The sequence below is a fragment of the Kogia breviceps genome, chromosome 13 (assembly GCF_026419965.1).
Source record: "Kogia breviceps isolate mKogBre1 chromosome 13, mKogBre1 haplotype 1, whole genome shotgun sequence".
Lineage (NCBI taxonomy): Eukaryota > Metazoa > Chordata > Mammalia > Artiodactyla > Physeteridae > Kogia > Kogia breviceps.
The window spans coordinates 82,837,212-82,855,751 of NC_081322.1; the positions used below are offsets into that span (position 1 = coordinate 82,837,212).

The window sequence follows — 18,540 nt, forward strand, 5'->3', positions numbered from 1 at the left end:
CAGCGAGCTCCTCCTGCAGCGAGCTCTGGACGTTCCTCGAGGTTTTCTGTCGTCCCCGCTCAGTGACATGGGTCGCTGGGGGTGGCCAGAGGGCAGAGTAGCCACACCACTCCTTCCTGCAAAGGGTCTTCCTTCCTTCCTCCTGTCAGTATTCTCCACGCCCTTCCCCTCGGGCGCTGAGTGAATGTCTGTTCCTGGGTCTTCCCGCAGCATCAGGGCTGGACCAGGGCTAAGTGAAGACAGAGGAGGGCCGGACCTCAGTTCTGGGCAGCTTTTTACCCAGTTGGTTTTGTTAACAAATATGGATCAAGGCCTTGCCGGGGCTGGACCCGACGTTGCCCTCAGCCTGTGCCTGTCGGTGTCACCCTGGCGCTCACAAGCAGGCGTGTGACAGGTCGGGTGCCGAGGCTGCTGGGAGACCCAGTGGTGTGTAAGTCAGCAGAACAAAGTGATAATCATTTTTTTTTGCCAATTAAAAGGCACATATATGTCCAGTTTTTGACATATTTGCAAATATGATACAGCTTCTGTTACTTTAGGAATAAAAAACACTCTGGAACGTGCCTTCTATTTGCATGTAATATACGTGATCTAGGAGAACTAAGATGGTCCTGTGACTTCTTCTCCCAACAGATTTTTAAAGACTTTCACGAAGGCACCATTGACTTTGGACCCACCTACAAGTATGACGTTGGCTCTGCTGCCTACGACACGAGTGACAAATGCCGCACCCCGGCCTGGACGGACAGGGTCCTGTGGTGGAGGAAGAGGCATCCTTTTGACAGAACAGGTGCCTGAGATGTGTGCGCTTTCCGAGCTGGGCGAGGGCGAGTGATCAGCACCGTAGAAGGGAGATCACTGTTCTTTAGTCCAGCGCTCTTTGTTATATAAATAACAATTCTCTTGGTAACCCAGATCTACACAAAAGTCATCCCAGATGTCAGCCCTAAGCTTTGGGAGTTGTATTTTGGGGGAGCTCCCCTCTGGCTTCTTTCTAGAGACTCTGCTCCTGGCTCCCCCGGCCCCTGCCTCACGGCTGGCCCCCGCGCCGCCCTGCCCGCTTGGTTCCCGGCAGGGACGAGGAGAGAGGCTGCAGCGCTTCCTCTCCGGCGCTTCTACCTCTCACACTCATGCCTTTTTTTAAGCCCATTTTGTTCAGCCGAACTCTTATCCGCTTAAAGCCCCAATTCCAAACCAAATATGAGCAGGACACAAGAAAGATGAGAGTTGTTTTTTTTTTTTAAATCAATTAGTGGTCTATCATGTTTTGAACAAGTATTGATACCCAGCTAGGAAGTGCAGTTTGTTTAAAATTCAAATGCCTATAAACGAATACATAAACAACTAAGCTTTTCCGGTGACACGGATGCTGAGATTTCAAAGCCCAGAAATCTCACCTGCAGATTGAGAAGATGCATTTTTGTTCAGATCACTTTTGTGGATATCTATGCAAGAGGCTGGATGCCTTCAGGCTCTTAGTCTCTGCATCTCCTGCTGTACAAAGAGCTGCAGATCTCCTGTTTCCCATGGGCCTGAGGCAAAATCCCCCCACGGCAGGGATTTCTGTGTTCTCACCCAGTTTGCCCGCTGGGGAGGAGTTTTTACCCCCAGGCCCCAAGGCCACTGTGACAGGGTTTCAAGCCCAGGGGGTTAGAACGACTGAGTCTGAGGCAGGAGGTGGTCCGTGAAGCAGCTCCCTGGTGCACGTGTCTGTAATCGGTATTCAGGAATGTTGATACAATTTTGTGTTGTGTGTGTGTCTCTTGATTGGAATCCCCGTGAGTAGCTGGAGAGCTCAACCTTCTAGACAGTGATCCGGACGCTGACACCAAAGTCAGACACGCCTGGTCTCCTGGGGCCCTCAAGTATTACGGCCGAGCAGAGCTGCAAGCGTCTGACCACAGGTATGGTCCTGGCTGCCCTGGGCACATCCTCCGCTGAGGAAGGCAGGGTCGGCTGCTCCGCGCGGAGAACGGACCTGCCTTCCCCATCCGAATGCGTGTGTGACACACGGTAAAGAGCACAGAACAGCATGACAAGTAGCTGTGTACTTGCCACAAGAATCGATCCCTGTTCGCATTTTGTCGTTGCTCCGTGTCATACGTAATAACATCTTTTATGAAAATTGCAAAGACACAACCTGTGGTATTTTACGTCTTTTAAATTCTGATAAATCATGTCATCGTGCAACTTGCTTTTTGTGTTACTTAACCATTTTTGAGATACAGTCACGTCATCATTAGAGATCTGACTCTTCCATTTGTAACCGCTGTCCGGTATCCCGCTAAATATATCCACGCGATTTACCCACTCATCTGCCGATGAATATTTTTTCCAATGTTTCATTGTTACAAACACCATAGGGTTTTGCCGTGTTGTATTCAGGGTTTTTGCCGCTCTGAGCTGTGGCTTTGGCCTGGTGCGTCGTGGATTAAGGAGGAACACAGCAGCAGAGGTCTGTCGGCTCGGCCCGCGCCGGGGCTGGCCGCAGGGGGACGTGGTTCTTGTAGAACAGCTTTAAAGACGGAAGGTGGCCTTTGACCTTCCCACGGCTGCTACCAAAACTATCACGTCAGTTTCAACTTTTACAAGAAACGACATGAAGAAGGAGAGTTGGTGGTGAGCAATTGGCCAGTCACTAGGTTGAAATCTTTAGGTGCTTCTGATTTCTTGAGGCAAATATGTACCTAGAAATGAGCACGGGGAGATCTACAGATGTATGACTCTCAGGTTTGCTAGTTCAGTGAGTATGTTTAGAAGCATTCATTTAACCAGTATTTATTGGGGGGCCTTCTATTGATATATAGGCCCTGTTCCTGGCACTGAGGTTAAGCAGTGAACAAAACAGATGATACCGTGCTCTCAAGGAGTTTTCTAGTGAGGACAGACAGACAAGAAACAGAAGTGCCATGAATGAAAAAAAAAAAAAAAAAAAAAAGTAGTGGCCGGGGTCAGTCAAGGGGTTGGTGCTATTACGTACCCAGTGTTCAGGGAAGGTGCCTCTGGTGACCTTGGAGCCGAGACCTGAAGGAAACGAGAGTGTGAGCCGTGTGGGTCTCAGGGAGAGAGCATTCCAGAGCGGGAGTGTAGAGTGAACATCTAGGAGTTCAGAGAAGAGAGAGGCCGGAGAGAGGCGTGTGAGGGGGAAGAGTCATAGGAAACAAGGTGAGCTGAGCAAGAATCAGCCTGCGTGGAGCCCTGCGAGCCATAGAGCACAGGGGCGTCGTGTGGCCAGGTTAGAGCAGAGTCACCTGCAGAAGCTCTAGCGGGGCTGGCTTGGAAGGAGGGAGGCCAGGAGGAAGCTAGGGACGGGGTGGTCGTGGGTTGCCGTGGGGAGCGGTGGTGGGTCCTGGATAGGTTCTGAAAGTGGAGCCAGCAGAGCTAGCTGATGGAGTGGGTGTGGGGCGTGAGAGAGACGAGGTGAGGATGACTCCAGAGGTTTTGGCCTGAGCAGCTACAAGGATGAAGTAGCATTTACTTAGCTGGGGAGACTGGGCAGTGCGGATCTGAGCATCCTGGTTTGAGACGCATCTTAGACGTTTACTGATTTTTCTAATTCCAAAACCAGAACATCTTGGTTCTTGACAACGAGGGGACATACGCACAGACAAACCATCCATAGTCCCATGCTCTGAGACCATGTCCGGTGACAGTTTGTTATGTGCCTTTCCACTGCATTTTCCACGTACATTTTGCACCGAAACATTAACCTGTGTGTAGCGTGTGCTCATGTGCCCACAGCTTATAGATGTTTCAATGTGGATAAGAAAACTAGGATTATGTTATGTGAACTGTTATCATTCGCTTTCTTACTTGCTACGTTCATTTTTTTAATTAAGCTTTTTACTACGGGGTGGTCACAGATTCGCATGCAGTTAGTTATAGGGAATAACGTAGGGATCCTATGCACCCTTTACCCAGCTCCCCACAGCGGGAAGACCCTGTAATCTACAGCGCAGTGTCACACCCAGACGTTGACTTCACTGTGGTCGGGACAGGACGTCTCACCACGGGGACCCTCGTCTCCCTCGCTCCCACTCCTCCCTAACCCCTGTCAACCACTCCTCTTTTCTCCTTTTCCAGCATTTTGTCATTTCAAGAATGTTATAAAATGGAACCGAATTGGGGGGCGGGCTTTTTTCACTTGGCGTGATTCTCCGGAGCTTCTTCCAGTTGCTGGTGTGTCAGTAATTGGTCCCTTTGCATTGCTGAGTGAGTGAGGCTGCCTTCCCGAGTCCGCACCCACTTTCATCAGAGATGCTCCGCTTCTAACACATGAGGCTCCTCGGGAAAGTTTTTCTCCCACAAAAAGTTTTTAAAAACCCTCAGCGCATATTCCTGTGTCCGATTTTTCTCCGTCTTCTTTTTTCTTGCTTCTGGAGGCAAAAGAAATCTAATAATAGTAATATGAATTTGGGGGGATACTACTGATTTACCACCCATATCTCTTAATTTTTTCAATGTTCCCTGGTTTTAAAGGTTGCCACCGTATTATGTGCTGTTTTGTATTATGCTTTGTTTCCACCTAATATTGTAAATATCTTCAATAAGATTACATAATCTTCATAAGAAAGGATTTTAAAAATATTTTGTAGAGTAAGCCCGTCCCTGTATAAAAATTACAACGCGGTTTGCATTGTTTCCCGCTGATCTGTTTTTCTGTGTATGTCAGATAGATTTCTACAACATTATTCTTAATGAGTGCACGGCATATGGTCGTGTGGCTGCATCGTAACCTAACGCTTTCCCTATCCTGGGACGGTTAGATTGTTTCCCCTTTGTCCCTTCCATCAGCAGTGCTGTAATGATCAACCTCGTGTATAAATCTTTGTCTGACCGTCTGGTCATTTCCTTAGAACAGAGTTCTAGAATTGAGAGTCGTTGGTCGAAAGATGAACATTTTTGAGTTTCCTAACACAAGTTGCCAGACAGCCCCCCAAAAAGCTTGAACCCCTAGCCCAGGGAGAATCCCTTCTTCTCTGCATCCTCAGCAGTCCTGGGGTTGCAGGTAAAGAAGCTTTGCTCACGGCTGGTGTGGTTTTCTCTCACATCATCCTTAGATGGAAATGCCAAGAGAATACCAAGGTTGGGGAAAGACAGACTGAAACCCCGGGACCGGAGAGCTTAGTTCCGGGGCCCGTGGCAGGGGGAGGCTGTGCCACGGTGGAGGTTGACTGTTGACAGTGGAGTTGGGACGGGGCTGGGGGCTGTCTTGTCCGGAGTTAACGGTGCCCTGTCTTCCCTCCGTGTCTGACGCAGACCCGTGCTGGCCATCGTGGAGGTGGAAGTTCAAGAAGTCGATGTGGGTGCTCGGGACAGGGTGTTCCAGGAAGTATCCTCTTTCCAGGGCCCCCGGGACGCCACCGTCGTCGTCAACCTTCAGTCGCCCACCTCCGAAGAGAAGAACGAGTTTCCCGAGGACGTGCGCACGGAGCTCATGCAGACCTTGGGTACTTACGGGACGATCCTGCTTGTCAGGTAGGGGCGCGCGCATGGCAGGGCTGGTGCGTGCCTCGCTGGAGGGCGCCCTCCCGGGGCTGACCTGGCAAATCTCATTTCTCCCAGGATCAACCAAGGGCAAATGCTGGTGACTTTTGCAGACAGTCACTCGGCGCTCAGCGTCCTGGATGTGGACGGAATGAAGGTGAGTTGTGCTTGGTCACCCGGGGGGCGGGGCTGCTTGTCCCCGTGGGCTGCCTGTGCTTTCTCGTGGCCGGGTCTGCGGGTGTAGAGGCCGCAGGAGGGCGGGAGCTGGGCCTCTTCGTTCCGGCATCTGATTCTGGTAGCTTCGTCGAGGTGTCTCCTCTCCGGCCCTGGCTCCTCGCAGAACTGGGGAGAAAGAGCAAGTTTTGGAGCGCAGCCCGCGCTGTGTTACTGGGTCTGTCTGCGCTCACGCCCTCCCGTGCGAGCGTTGTGACGCTTCTCTTCAGAGCACGTGGTTTGGGACACGCAGCTCATAGGTAGTTTCCGTTTTGATAATATGCTGGTTTTAAGTTCACATGGAATGAAAAGTGACAGTTCAACTTTGCTTCGGGCCAAACGTGAGCTGTGCTGGGCCTGCCTGAGGTCCAGACCCTCGGCCTTTCTCGGCTAAAGTGAAGGTGGGCCAGGCTCCCGATGCATGCGTTTGAGCGAGAAGCACTTTGGGGTCAGAGGGTCTGACATCTGCGCTCGTTCACAGGCGGCCTCTCTGTCCTCACAGGTGAAAGGCAGGGCTGTGAAGATTAGACCGAAGACCAAGGACTGGCTGAAAGGTTTGCAAGAGGAGATCATTGGGAAGCAGGACAGCGTGGCCTCCGTGTCCCCCACCGCCAACTCGTGTCTGCTGGAGGAAAGCTTTGACTTCACGAGTCTCGACTATGACTCTGAAGGTGAGGCGTCCCGCAAGCGAGGACTTCCCGGTGCGCAGGGTGAGGCGGGCAGGCGGGACGTTCTCCCGGAGACCGACAGACACGAGAGCCTCAGGATCCGTTCTAAGACCCACCCTTGGGAGGTCAGAGAGGATGCTCAAGTTCAGGCTCACTCTCCATGCCAGAGTTGGCTGGTATTCACATGTAGGAGTGATGCATGCAAAGACAAGTAAGACGGGAGGTGTCAAAAATTACACTGAAGACAGTTTGGAGGATGTAAGGGCTGTGGGCTTGTCCTGTGTCTCAGGCATCCGTGGAATTGGGCTCCCAGCCCTGCTGCCACGTGGGTGCCCTGGGCTGCTGGTGGCTATGCCTCAGGTGTCCTGACACAAGCCATAGGCCTCGATGTTGAAACAGACGCACAGATAAATGACAAGGCCCTTTCCCCCTAATGGTTGGCTGTGACGTTTCCTTCTCCAAGGGGATATTCTCGAAGACGAAGAAGAGTATTTGGCGGAAGAGCTGAGCCAGCCCGGGGCCTCAGATGGTGAAGCGGAGGGAGACGAGCCCGCCGACGCCCCCAGCTCCACGGCAGTGGCGCCTCCCAGCCGGTCACCAGCACTCACCAAAAAGAAGCAGCATCCAACCTACAGAGGTAGCTTGGACCTTCCTTTTCTAAATCACCTCTGGTATAGCTATCACCCTCTCAGCAGCCGGGCATCACATAATGCTGCCATCCAGTATGCATGGCCCATGAACAAAGGGGTAAAAGAGGTCACAGCAAGTGGTGAAAACTGGGCTTTGAGAAGGAATCCAGCTGCCGCCACACTGACTTCTTCTATTGATTTTATTTTTTTCCAACAACTGGTACCCCTATAACATACCGATTCATGATCATTAGTTTCCTCTGTGCAATTTATTTTTTATTTTTATTTATTTTTTTTTATTTTTTTGTGGTACGCGGGCCTCTCACTGCCGTGGCCCCTCCTGTTGCGGAGCACAGGCTCCAGACGCTCAGGTTCAGCGGCCACGGCTCACGGGCCCAGCCGCTCCGCGGCATGTGGGATCTTCCCGGACCAGGGCACGAACCCGTGTCCCCTGCGTCGGCAGGCGGATTCTCAACCACTGCGCCACCAGGGAAGCCCCCTCTGTGCAATTTAAATTGTCATAGCTCTGAACTGGTTTTACATTTGTGATTTTTTTTTTTCCCTCTCCAAAACTTTTCTGATTCAATCCCGTAAGAGACATATTCAGTTATCTATGTCCTGAGTTGCTGGTTATACTCATATAATATTATATTATTATACAGTAATATTATACCTTAGCATCATTATGTCATTTTAGACTTAAGAGGGACTGAAAGTCATTGGGATTGAACTCCAGGTCCCTAGGTAATTAGAGTCGAGTAGTTCATATTCCGCATCAGACTCTTCAGCTCAGTTTCAGCCATAGCCACGAGTGCCTTCCAGCTGCTGGACATTGTGTCTCCCCCTTGGAGGAGAGCAGGTGCAGGGGCTTAGCCACGTGTCAGGACCCTTTGAGCTGTGGCTGAGAACAGAGTTGACAATAAGATGCTTCCCAGGAAAGGTACTTCGCTGGGACGGGTACAAAGAACCCCCAAGCCTTTTTGACTGTATTTGGTCCCAAACCCGGTCAGTAGCCTGGCTGCACTGAACCAGAGGGGGCTTTTAAACTTTCAGGTTGCTGAGCCCCGTCACAGGGATGTGGGTTTGGCAGGTGTGGGCTGGGACCCTGGAAATCTGGCAACTCGTGAAGCTCCGCAGGTGACTGGGAACCCGTATCCAGGTTTGGGGACTGGATTCATCAGCGAATCCAGGGGGTTCTGCGCGTTGCACGTCCAGAGGGCTCCTGCCCTGGAGCGAAAGTGGCTGGAGGGATGTGCTCTTGAGACAAGAAGCAGTCCTCTTCTCCAGGGTGGCCACGGTTGAGGCATCCTCTCAAGGGCTGGGCAGATGTGCGCCTTGGAATGAAGAATTTATAGAGCAGCACGGGGCTCTCACGTGTGAGCGGCCTTGCCCCCTGGTGGACGTCAAGGGAACGTCTCCTCAGCGCTATAGGGCGTTCAGACACTCCCTTCAGGAGGAGAAATCCTGTCTCTCCTCAACAGAACGCCAAAGACACGTGAGGTTGAGTTATTGGATTTGAGGGATGGGGGTGTACGAGCCAAAATAAAATGAAGCAGAGTGTGTTGTAGTGTGGGAGAGAAGATCTACACTCATCCTGAATTGAAATATAATAAATGTACATGTAATAGAACAGAGGTTGTCACCTCCCCACGCCCCTCTTAGCCTCAGAAGGATTCTGCAGGGTGAGTCAGGGTGGCGAATGCTTGGGCAGTAGCTGGCATGGGCTGTAGGACTCGGGGCTTGAATGAGTAGGGCCGCTCCATGCTGGACCTTGGCGAGGGATTAGCAGGTTGCCCTGCTGGCAGAGAAGTGAAAGTTTTCTCAAGTCCAAAACTCCTGTCCTGTTTCAGAATGAGGGGCTCTGGTTTTCAACCGTCTACTCTGTGTGGAAGTCTTGCGGCTGATTTCAGAAGGAAGCACGCCTACACTTTAAAATATTTCAGTGTCTCGCGTGTCTGGACAGCACACCTTGTCCACGGTTCACTGAATGTTCCAAGCAGGCATTGGGTGCCCTCCCCCCGTCCCCCATGCCAGCAGAGAGGGGCCCCGAAGCCGTCCTGTGGGAGGAGTTCCTGTCACTGCCGGGCCCCTGCAGACCTGAGTCTGACTCATCTGACCCACGCCCTGCCATGTCCTCCAGATGTTGCCGACCTGGTGGTGTTAAAGCAGGAGCTGGGAGCAGCTGGGGACTTCCGCCACCGCTCTCCAAGTCGGTCTCTGTCGGTCCCCAGTAGGCCTCGGGCACCTCACCCACCGCAGAGACCCCCCCCTCCAAGTAAGACTTTGCCTGCTTTCCACTCACCACCATGCCTGCTGGGAATAAGTGCGTGCTTCCTGCTACTGCACAGCCGGCTCTAAATCTAGCCTTTGAGTTTCCATGGTGCTTTTTCCCCCTCCCCGGGCTCCTTTTTGTCTTAAATCCATGGCAAGTTTGATATCAGAGATAGCTGTGTTTCTCATGGCAAATCACACGAGTCCTTTATAAAGCTGTTCTTCGTCCTCCTGTAGCTGTGCTTTTGCTTTAAGCTGCTTTCAGTTTTTTGTTTTTGTGGGTTTTTTATAAATATTTATTTATTTATTTTTGCTGTGTTGGGTCTTCGTTTCTGCGCGAGGGCTTTCTCCAGTTGTGGCAAGCGGGGGCCACTCTTCATCGCGGTGCGCGGGCCTCTCACTGTCGTGGCCTCTCTCGTTGCGGAGCGCAGGCTCCAGACGCGCAGGCTCAGTAATTGTGGCTCACGGGCCCAGTTGCCCCCCGGCACGTGGGATCCTCCTGGACCAGGGCTTGAACCCGTGTCCCCTGCATCGGCAGGCGGACTCCCAACCACCGCGCCACCAGGGAAGCCCTGCTTTCAGCTTGAAACCTTATGGGATGGAAAATTGGGGCCACAGACAAGCTAGGGACATTTTGAGCTCCTCCCCTCCCCCACCCCCCATGGCTTCTTTCCACGTCTTCTCTCCTGGACTGCTGCTCACCCTCTCTCTGCACATGAGGACTCAAGTACGCCAGGGTGCTCTGACCCATAAGGTGACCACACGCCCACCTCTAAGCAGGAGCCGTCCCATCTGTGAGCCCGAGCCTGCTGAGAACAGCACTTCCTGGCCCGGGTCTCAGGATAGCACTTTTCTTCCTGGCTCCTCAGAAAAAGCAGTGCTTTGTCCCTGAGGCATTCCTTAGCAATCTGAAATGAAGTCATGCGGTGCTTTTGATCAGTTTCTATTTACCTCCACTGTTCACTTCTCCCCCTCCCCCGCCCCCCCAGTGCGACGGTAAACATTTTTCTAAGACTGTACTTTCAGAATTGGGTTCATCTTGGCTCACATCACAATAGTAATTAATGGCAAGCCAGAAACACATGGCTTGTTAAGCGTATTTTTTTACCTTATTTTTAATTTTATTTTTTTAAAATTTATTGTAGAGATTTACAAAGCGATAAATATAAACAATAAAAGTTTTTAATTTCACCTACCTAGAGATAATAGTTGTTAACCAAAAGATTTCCATCCTTTTTCCAATTAGATATATCTATATCTAACACAATTTTTTTAAAAAAATTATTTATTTATTTATTTATGGCTGCATTGGCTCCTCGTTGCTGTGCGTGCGCTTTCTCTAGTTGCAGCGAGCGGGGGCTACTGTTTGTTGCGGACGCAGGCTTCTCATTGCGGTGGCTTCTCTTGTTGCAGAGCATGGGCTCTAGGCGCGTGGGCTCAGTAGTTGTGGCTTGCGGGCTCTAGAGCGCAGGCTCAGTAGTTGTGTGTGGCACATGGCTTTCGTTGCTCTGCGGCATGTGGGATCTTCTGGAGTAGGGCTCGAACCCATGTCCCCTGCATTGGCAGGCAGACTCTCAACCACTGCACCACCAGGGAAGTCCTCTATACACAATTTTTCTTTTTCTTTTTTTTTTTTTTTTTTTACAGAATTAGTGTCCATTTTGTTTGGTCATTTGTGTTTCATCTAATGTCTCTGTATTAACTGTTGTTGTAAAACATGATTTTTTAATGGCTGCAGGTATTATTTAATCTAGCTTATTCCCCTGCTTTGGGATTTTTTTTTTGTTAGATTTTGCCCACAAAGTATTTTAAAAATTTGGCCCTAATAATAGTAATGTATTTTAAACCACTTAAAAATGATTGATCAGAGTTTATATCAGATTTAACTCCCCCAGGATGTTAGATTAAAATTTTCATTCAAACAGTGCTTCTCCAGAGAATACATTAATAAGCCCAAGTTATTAGAGAATCACAAGAGAAACTCAGTAGCGCCTCTGAATCCCCAAAGGCCATGGATGTACTCAGACCCTAACTGTGACCTTGCTCTCAGCTGGCTGGGAATTTGCATCGAAGCAGCTGCGACTTCACTGAGATTGAGACTCTGCCCTCCTTGGTCTTTACAGCTGGTTTAATGGTGAAAAAGTCAGCCTCGGATGTGTCCATCTCCTCTGGCACCCACGGGCAGTATTCGATTTTGCAGACAGCAAAACTTCTGCCAGGAGCACCTCAGCAAGCAGTGAGTTCTCCTGTATTCAGATCATAGCGAAATGGGTCAGCATTTCAAACCCCAGAGATTTGCCCCCTGGCTCATCCTCAGCCCCGAACATCATGCAGGATCCCCCCTTTTCCATTGAGTATATACATGTCTGTCTCTTTAACCCTTTGCCTGTCCACCATTCATCCCCAAACCCCATAACTTAGTACCAGGCCCTTTATAGGGTTTTTAAATGGTCGTACAGAGCGTGAGAGAGAAAAATCACGTTTGATGAAAACTCCCAAGTGCCCCTTCAGGGAGGGACTGTTGGTTTCCAGACCCACCTGCTTCTCTCCCTTCCAATGCTTGCCTTTGACCTTGGTGTATAGAGCAGGGGCTGACAGAAGGGGAGATAAGAAGTTCAGATCAGTTGTGTTGAGAGAAGAGGCTAAAAAGAGATCTAATGGGGCCTAAATAATGCAGTAGGGACATTAGTAATCCTAACAGTGGTGTAGGGTTTTGGAGGCGGGGAGTTCTGGAAGATGGCTGTGAGATCTAAAGAAGATGGTAGGTGAAGGTCAACGGACTGGAGGTGAGGGAGGGGGAGGTGCAGCGGGGGGCTGGGTGGAAGGTAACGTGTCCCAGGAGAGCGTGTAGAGCTGGGCCAGCTGATGGTCACGGTCACAGCAGGAGTAGGCGGTTGACTCGACCTCAGTGGTTTGTAGTAATGAAAACAGGTTCTCAAAGGCGACCCAGAGGTCTCAGTTAAGAGGCAGAAAAATGAAGAGGTAGAAAGAGCACTTTTGAGAAAACATCTGGAAAAGTGTTTTAATGACTCCGCTGGACCGTGGAAGGGGTGGCTTCTGACTATGCTTTCTGGCTTTTACCTGGTTATTGAAATAAAGATAGAGGATGGTTTGTTCACATTGCAAAATCCTGGAATCGTCCAGTTTAGGAGACGAGGGTCGTCTAAACTTTATTGTGTTCCCCCCACGCTTGATATGTGAGTGCTGGGCGGGGGGAAGAGGCTTGAGGGATGCGGTTTGGGTTGAAGTTGTGTTTTAATCACCGTCTGAAGGAGCTCTGTCAACTTCACGCTCCTTTACAGATCCGTAGGCAGAGAACTCACCAGGTGAGGCTGTTTCCTACCTGTGCTAATATGCTTATTTTCCTGATTTTGTCCTCAAGCCCAAAGCTAGGACTGGGATAAGTAAGCCTTATAACGTCAAGCAGATCAAAACTACCAACGCTCAGGAGGCGGAAGCAGCAATCCGGTGTCTCCTGGAAGCCGGAGGAGGTGGGTGTTCCCCTGGGGCTCTCCTGCCAATTCTGCTTTTCTTTTCATCTTCCTACTAAAAGGGGCCTAGAAGAGAAAAACACTTTTTTCCGGAGGCAGTATTCAATGAAAGTACCCTTTAGCAACATTTTATAAAATTCAGCTACTAAGACTTATTGTCCATTTAAAACGATATATTTAAAATTCAGTAAGTGTGTAAAAATAATACCAAGATTATTAAGCAGCACTTAAGGGAGAGACTGAAATCAACAAAAACGAGTTTTAGAAGAGGTTGGTACTCCAGGCACTCACTCATTCTGCTGGCTCTGTAAAAGGAGATAGGTAGGTAGGCGTCCTCTTTCAGGCAAAACATCTATTTTTTTAAATGGCCAGCAGTTGTAGATTCTTTACTGTCAGGCAGGGACCTCTTCTCTGCTGTACTGCCTGCTAATTTTTTGTTGCTGTTACTTCACCTAACCCACGTTAACCATGTTTTAACTTGGAATCTCCTCTGTGCTTTCAAAATCACTGGTTATTAACATTTTTTGGTTTTTTTGTTGCAATTTTATACTAGAATCTCTTTTGAAGAGGGAAAATTATGCCCTCTGAAAAGCCAGATGCAGTTGCAGTTACCTGATTTGCTTATAGTTCAGGTATTTAATTTATTTGGAATTCCCAAACAACATTTAAGGAGGGGCATGGATTAAGAGGCTGAGAAACACTGTTGTAGGATAACACCGTGGTTTCTTTTTTATTAAAAAAAATAACTCAGGGTTTCCCTGGTGGCGCAGTGGTTGAGAGTCTGCCTGCCAATGCAGGGGACACGGGTTCGTGCCTCGGTCCGGGAAGATCCCACGTGCCGCGGAGCGGCTGGGCCCGTGAGCCATGGCCGCTGAGCCTGAGCGTCCGGAGCCTGTGCTCTGCAATGGGAGAGGCCACAACAGTGAGAGGCCCACGTACCGCAAAAAAAAAAAAATAACTCAAATTGTATGGATGTAACAACCCAAGTGTCCATCAACTGATGAATGGATAAAATGGGGTATATCCATACCATGGAATATTATTCAGCTATAAAAAAATGAAGTATTAACACATGCTATATCACGGGTGAATCATGAAAATAGTGTGCTAAGTGAAAGAAACCAAACACAAAAGGCCGTTGTATTGTGTGATTCCATTTATGTGCAGTGTCCAGAATAGTCAGATCTATACAGAGAGAAAGTTACAGTGGTTTCCAGAGCCTGGAGAGAGGAGGGTGTGGGGAGTGACTGCTATGGGAATGTGTGGGGTTTCTTTTTGGGGTGACGGGAGGTATTCCGGTGATTAGATAGTGGTGATAGTTGTACAACTTCGCGACTGCACTAATAACCACCAAATTATATCCTTCAAAAGCGTAGATTTTCCGGTATCTGAATTATATTGCAGTAAAGCTTTTTTTTTTTTTTTTTAAAGTCTATAGATGCAGAGGTTTGAGGTTTGAAATCTACCCAGGGTCCCACCTTAACATTTTCTTGGTCATGGGCCCTGCTGAGATTTTGAGTTTTGCATCATCTACCCTGAGAAACACAGGGACACGTTAAACTTTGCACGTGATGTCAGGGCCTCACTGACCCTCCCCTCCACAGACCCTAGATCACCAGACCTGTTGAGAAGGTGAGAGTGAGAAACTGGGGGCCAAACCTAGCTGGTTGGTCCTGACAACCTTCAAAGATTTATTTTTAGATAGCAAAGAAATACATTGCATTAGTAAATTATCCTTAGAATAAGGATAGTTCGATGCCTTGTCCTTTACACTTTAGCTGTGCAATTGTATGTTTCAGGTGCCCCAGGAGAAGCCCTAAATGCCACAGCCTTGAGGGACCAGGGATCTTCCAAACCAGAGCCCACAGCGGCTGTGGCCCCACTCCTGCCCCGTCGGCCTGCACCCAGAGTTCCTGCCATCAAGAAGCCAACCTTGAGGAGGACCGGAAAGGTAAGAACTGTTTGTACAAGCCTGTTGCTCCTGGGTTGCTCAGGTGTCTTGTTAGATAAGAATGACGTCTTCGATGGGTCTCGTCTCTTTATACACGTTCACGAGTCCCAGACACAGCCCCGTCCTTGAGGAAAATGCCCAGCAATCGCTTTCTTCTTCGCATCCCTGCTGCTTCTTGGCTCAAGCTGAGCAGAAACATTGGGAATTTCTCACCCAAACAGGAACAGCTTGGCGGTGTCACGCTGCCCAAATGTTCCATTTCAGTTCCCAAACCGAGCCACCGTGGGGTGCTTTATTCCAAGTGTCCCAGTGATTCCCATTTGTGTGTGGTCTGTGTCCTATGCCCACGGTTTGACTTGTTCAGATTTTTATTTGCATTAGAAAAACAATCACCGGTTCCTGGATTGGCCACGTTGACAAGCGCTTGTGCGGCCCCGGACCCTGGAGGCTCGACAGCTTTTCTTGCCACTTTTCTTGCAGATTGTTTTTTGCTCTCGCTCTCAAGCTTCTCAGCCTTGCTTGCTGCTTCAAAGACATGAGTTTGTCAGGACAGTAGCAGCCCAAAGACTGGCACCTCTAGAGACATCTGGATCTTCCGTTTGAGCTCAGTGTGCCAGTCACGGACACCGGGTAATCCCTTGGCTGGTCATTACAGAGTGGCTGCTTTTCCACCTGTAGAAAGCATGAGCGTGGTTTGGGTGCGTGGTTCTTGCAGAGCCTGCTTTGTGTTTTCTGGGTTGCTCGCTGTCCCACATCTGCACATTCATCTGCCTGTTTTCCACGCCTCCTTACGCAACAGACCTCTTTCCTCCTCTTCTCTATTCTCACTTTGTCTTCAAAGCCAGGGGCAGAAACGGATTCAGTTTCCGCACCCACTGCACAGGAGCTGCAGTCAAAGGCTGTCGGAGAAAGGGTTGTTTGTGCAGCTACTTTTCTAAGGAACCAGTGGAAATACTGAAATGCGGATGCTTAAGCTACCGACAGCCAGCCGTGTGTGTACAAAAGCTTCCTCTGGCCTCATGCAGTTGTTTTCTTTGTGATCCTTTTGAATCAGAACCAAGGAAGTGAAGTTCCTGTATGAAATTTTCCATTCTTCTATATTTAAATATCAAAGATTCAAGGAGCAAGTATACCCATTTGTCCTTCTGTTAGCTTAATGCCGTGACATGAGCTGCTTCACCTTAGTGTGGTACAGACTGAATTATCAAAGCTGCGGCCTCGAAGAAAAGTTTTCAGAGAGGTTCGCTGTTAATAAAGGAAGAGCATCGGCCCGTTTCCTAGGTAACAGAAACTTGTTTCAGATTATTCACAGTGGCCCTGGTTTGAAAGCTCCCACTCATATTTCATCTGACCTGCTGGTCCTCCTTGATACGTGTGTTTCTCCCATGCTCCTTCCTGCCTGGTCACACCCCCGCGTCCCAGACATTCTCAAATCCTGAATTTGCTAGAATGTCCGCTTGTCCCTCCTCTGTTCGCCTGTGGACAGCGTCTGTGTGCTCTGATTCCCAGCTTCCCGGGGCGGGCTGCTTATTGACGCTCTTGTCGTGCCTTTTCTTAGCCCGCGTCACCAGAAGAACAGTTTGGGCATCAGGCCGTCCATTTTACAGTCGGGCCCCCGGAGACGAGCCTTGACACCCCTCCTCTAGCGACAGCCCCTCCCGTTCCCAAACCGAGAACACTTCAGCCCGGGAAAGGTGCCGCTGCCTCCGGGAAGCCAGCGCCGCCGGACGAGACCCCGACCGTGGCGGCTCCGCCCTCTCCGGAGGCCCCGCCCCTCGTGCCCCAGGCGCCCCCGCGGAGGAAGAAGTCGGCGCCGGCGGCCTTTCACCTGCAGGTGCTGCAGAGCAACTGCCAGCTTCTCCAGGGGCCCCCCTGCAGCAGCCCCAGCAGCGACTGTCCCCCCGCAGCCCTGCCTGCTGGGGGCGCACTCTTCCCCCAGCCGGCTTTCCTTGGCCCTTCATCACCTGCAAGCCCTGAGGCTGATGGCACCAAGGACACGAAGTCAGAGGCCGCCCCCCTCCTCGGTGATTATCAGGATTATCAGGATCCCTTCTGGAGCCTTTTCCACCACCGTAACCTGTTGAATAACTCCTGGCTTCCCAAGAGCCCTGACCCCCTGGACTCGGGGAACAGGAACCTCGGAAGAGCACACGCAGCCCCCCAGCAAGTCAGTGCCTCACCTGCCCAGGAGCCGCCACTGGAGCACAGAGAAAAAGACTTCGGTCACTGGGTGACAACCGGTGACAAGGACAAGAGGACGGTGCTGCGGGTGTTTGACCCACTGGCGAAAACTTGACTGGGAAACTCCCGCAGGATGTGTGCCTTCTCCCGCTGGCCTCACCTTAACAGGGGAAAGCCCGCTGGTCTCAACTCCCCAGTTGAAAGAGACATCTAGTTAAAGGCACACTGAAAAAACATTGATACTCTTGTGTAGTTTACAAAAACTGTGTCTCTTATTCAGTAAATTATTCAGCCACCAAAATATGTTTTATTCCAGACTCGTGCATGTTAAGTTTCCTCTCAGGGTGTGAGAAACCTCCGGGTAGATTCAGCATACGGGTTTTAGGAAAGAGAATCTAGCCCATAATGCTCAAGAAGTTCCCTCCCATTGAATTTTAAACGGTTGTTCAAGTTATGTATGTATGTGGTGAGTTTTTTAAAAAATATTGTTTGTATTTTACAGATTTGCAATAACTTTTTGGTGACCCCCCTGAAGGTTGAGGAATAACGTAAGGATTCCACTCAAAGGTGGTTGGGACCATTCAGAGCTGGACCTGGCCGCTGACACCAGGTTAAAAAAGATATCAGAGTAGGAAGCAGCAAATAGGTCAACCAAAAGATGAGACTGTACATGCCTGGGAGCCTTTATGTTTATTTATGCACGTGTGTAGTGGCCGTGATTATGTGTGCGTCCTGGGGGAGATGGCGTCATTCCCTGCTTTGGTTCCGGAGCATATACCATTAACTTCACCTGAGCTCCCACGGCCTACGTCTCCGGCACCATGTCTTAGACTTTGCATGTCCCGTAAATTGCTACAGTCCTGAGCTCTGGTGTGCTACCAGTTTTTACACACTCTCTATTCCCTATTAAATAAAACTTCATGTCTTTCTTTTTCCGTTATATTCCATATTCAGAAAAAGCACAAAATGTGAAAACGCATACTGGTACATACAAGTCCTGATTTTCATTATTATAATTTGAAGAATATTTGTTTCAGTCCGGTCTACCTAGCTGTGGCTTCAGGAAGGAAAGTTAATTACCACATGTCCCCATGTATAAGAAACCTCAGGATATTCTCAAGTTAGCTTATCTACATTTTTATTAGGTTTTTTTTTTCCTGTACATTCCCAACACCACTTCTTACCTGTTCAGTCTTTTTAAAAGACATCACCATACTGCTTTACATTTTTAAAAGACTGTTATAAGGCCTAGAACTCATTTGGAGCAGATGTCCTAATTTTGCCAATAAGAAATGTACCGGCAAAATCTCAGTGTGCCACGTACAGTGTTTAGGAGTCTTTCATGTCATAGAATTATACAGCAGTGGTTCTGTGTCATCCCTGATGTGGCCAGGGCGTTCCTGTGCTCAAAGCTAATGGTTAGGATGGCAGAGGCTCCTTTTACTGATCAGACCTCTGGGATCTCCGAATTAACTCTCATTGCCACTATCAAGATACATTACAGATTATACAAAAACAAAACTGTATCTCATTTCATCTGAAAACTAATAAAAGAAAAAGATATTAGTGACCCATAGAGATAAATAGATAATACGAGTAGTTAACCAGTAGTAAAAGATGGTGTTTTTAGCCTTAGCTGATTAGGACAC

The 18,540-nt window shown here is 49.4% G+C and overlaps 2 protein-coding genes across 11 annotated transcripts in view; one reads left to right on the top strand and one right to left on the bottom strand.

The window, feature by feature from the left end:
• SYNJ2 (synaptojanin 2) overlaps positions 1 to 17,826 on the top strand; it is a 96,743-nt gene extending 78,917 nt beyond the window's left edge. For 5 of the 10 annotated variants that reach the window (XM_059083532.2, XM_067011084.1, XM_067011083.1 and 2 more), the window contains 11 exons: positions 634 to 790; positions 1,787 to 1,904; positions 5,260 to 5,478; positions 5,566 to 5,644; positions 6,203 to 6,371; positions 6,832 to 7,005; positions 9,138 to 9,272; positions 11,392 to 11,504; positions 12,651 to 12,759; positions 14,559 to 14,710; positions 16,269 to 17,826. In XM_059083532.2, coding sequence (XP_058939515.1) covers positions 634 to 790; positions 1,787 to 1,904; positions 5,260 to 5,478; positions 5,566 to 5,644; positions 6,203 to 6,371; positions 6,832 to 7,005; positions 9,138 to 9,272; positions 11,392 to 11,504; positions 12,651 to 12,759; positions 14,559 to 14,710; positions 16,269 to 17,006 — 2,163 coding nt within the window. In that variant the 3' untranslated portion in view covers positions 17,007 to 17,826. The other 5 variants (XM_067011086.1, XM_067011087.1, XM_067011088.1 and 2 more) reach the window with 4 other exon arrangements.
• The window catches only part of SERAC1 (serine active site containing 1), a 104,443-nt gene continuing 97,709 nt past the window's right edge, over positions 11,807 to 18,540 (bottom strand). The window contains exon 17 of the mRNA XM_067011097.1: positions 11,807 to 12,825. Coding sequence (XP_066867198.1) covers positions 12,815 to 12,825 — 11 coding nt within the window. The 3' untranslated portion in view covers positions 11,807 to 12,814. The remainder of the gene's footprint in view (positions 12,826 to 18,540) is intronic.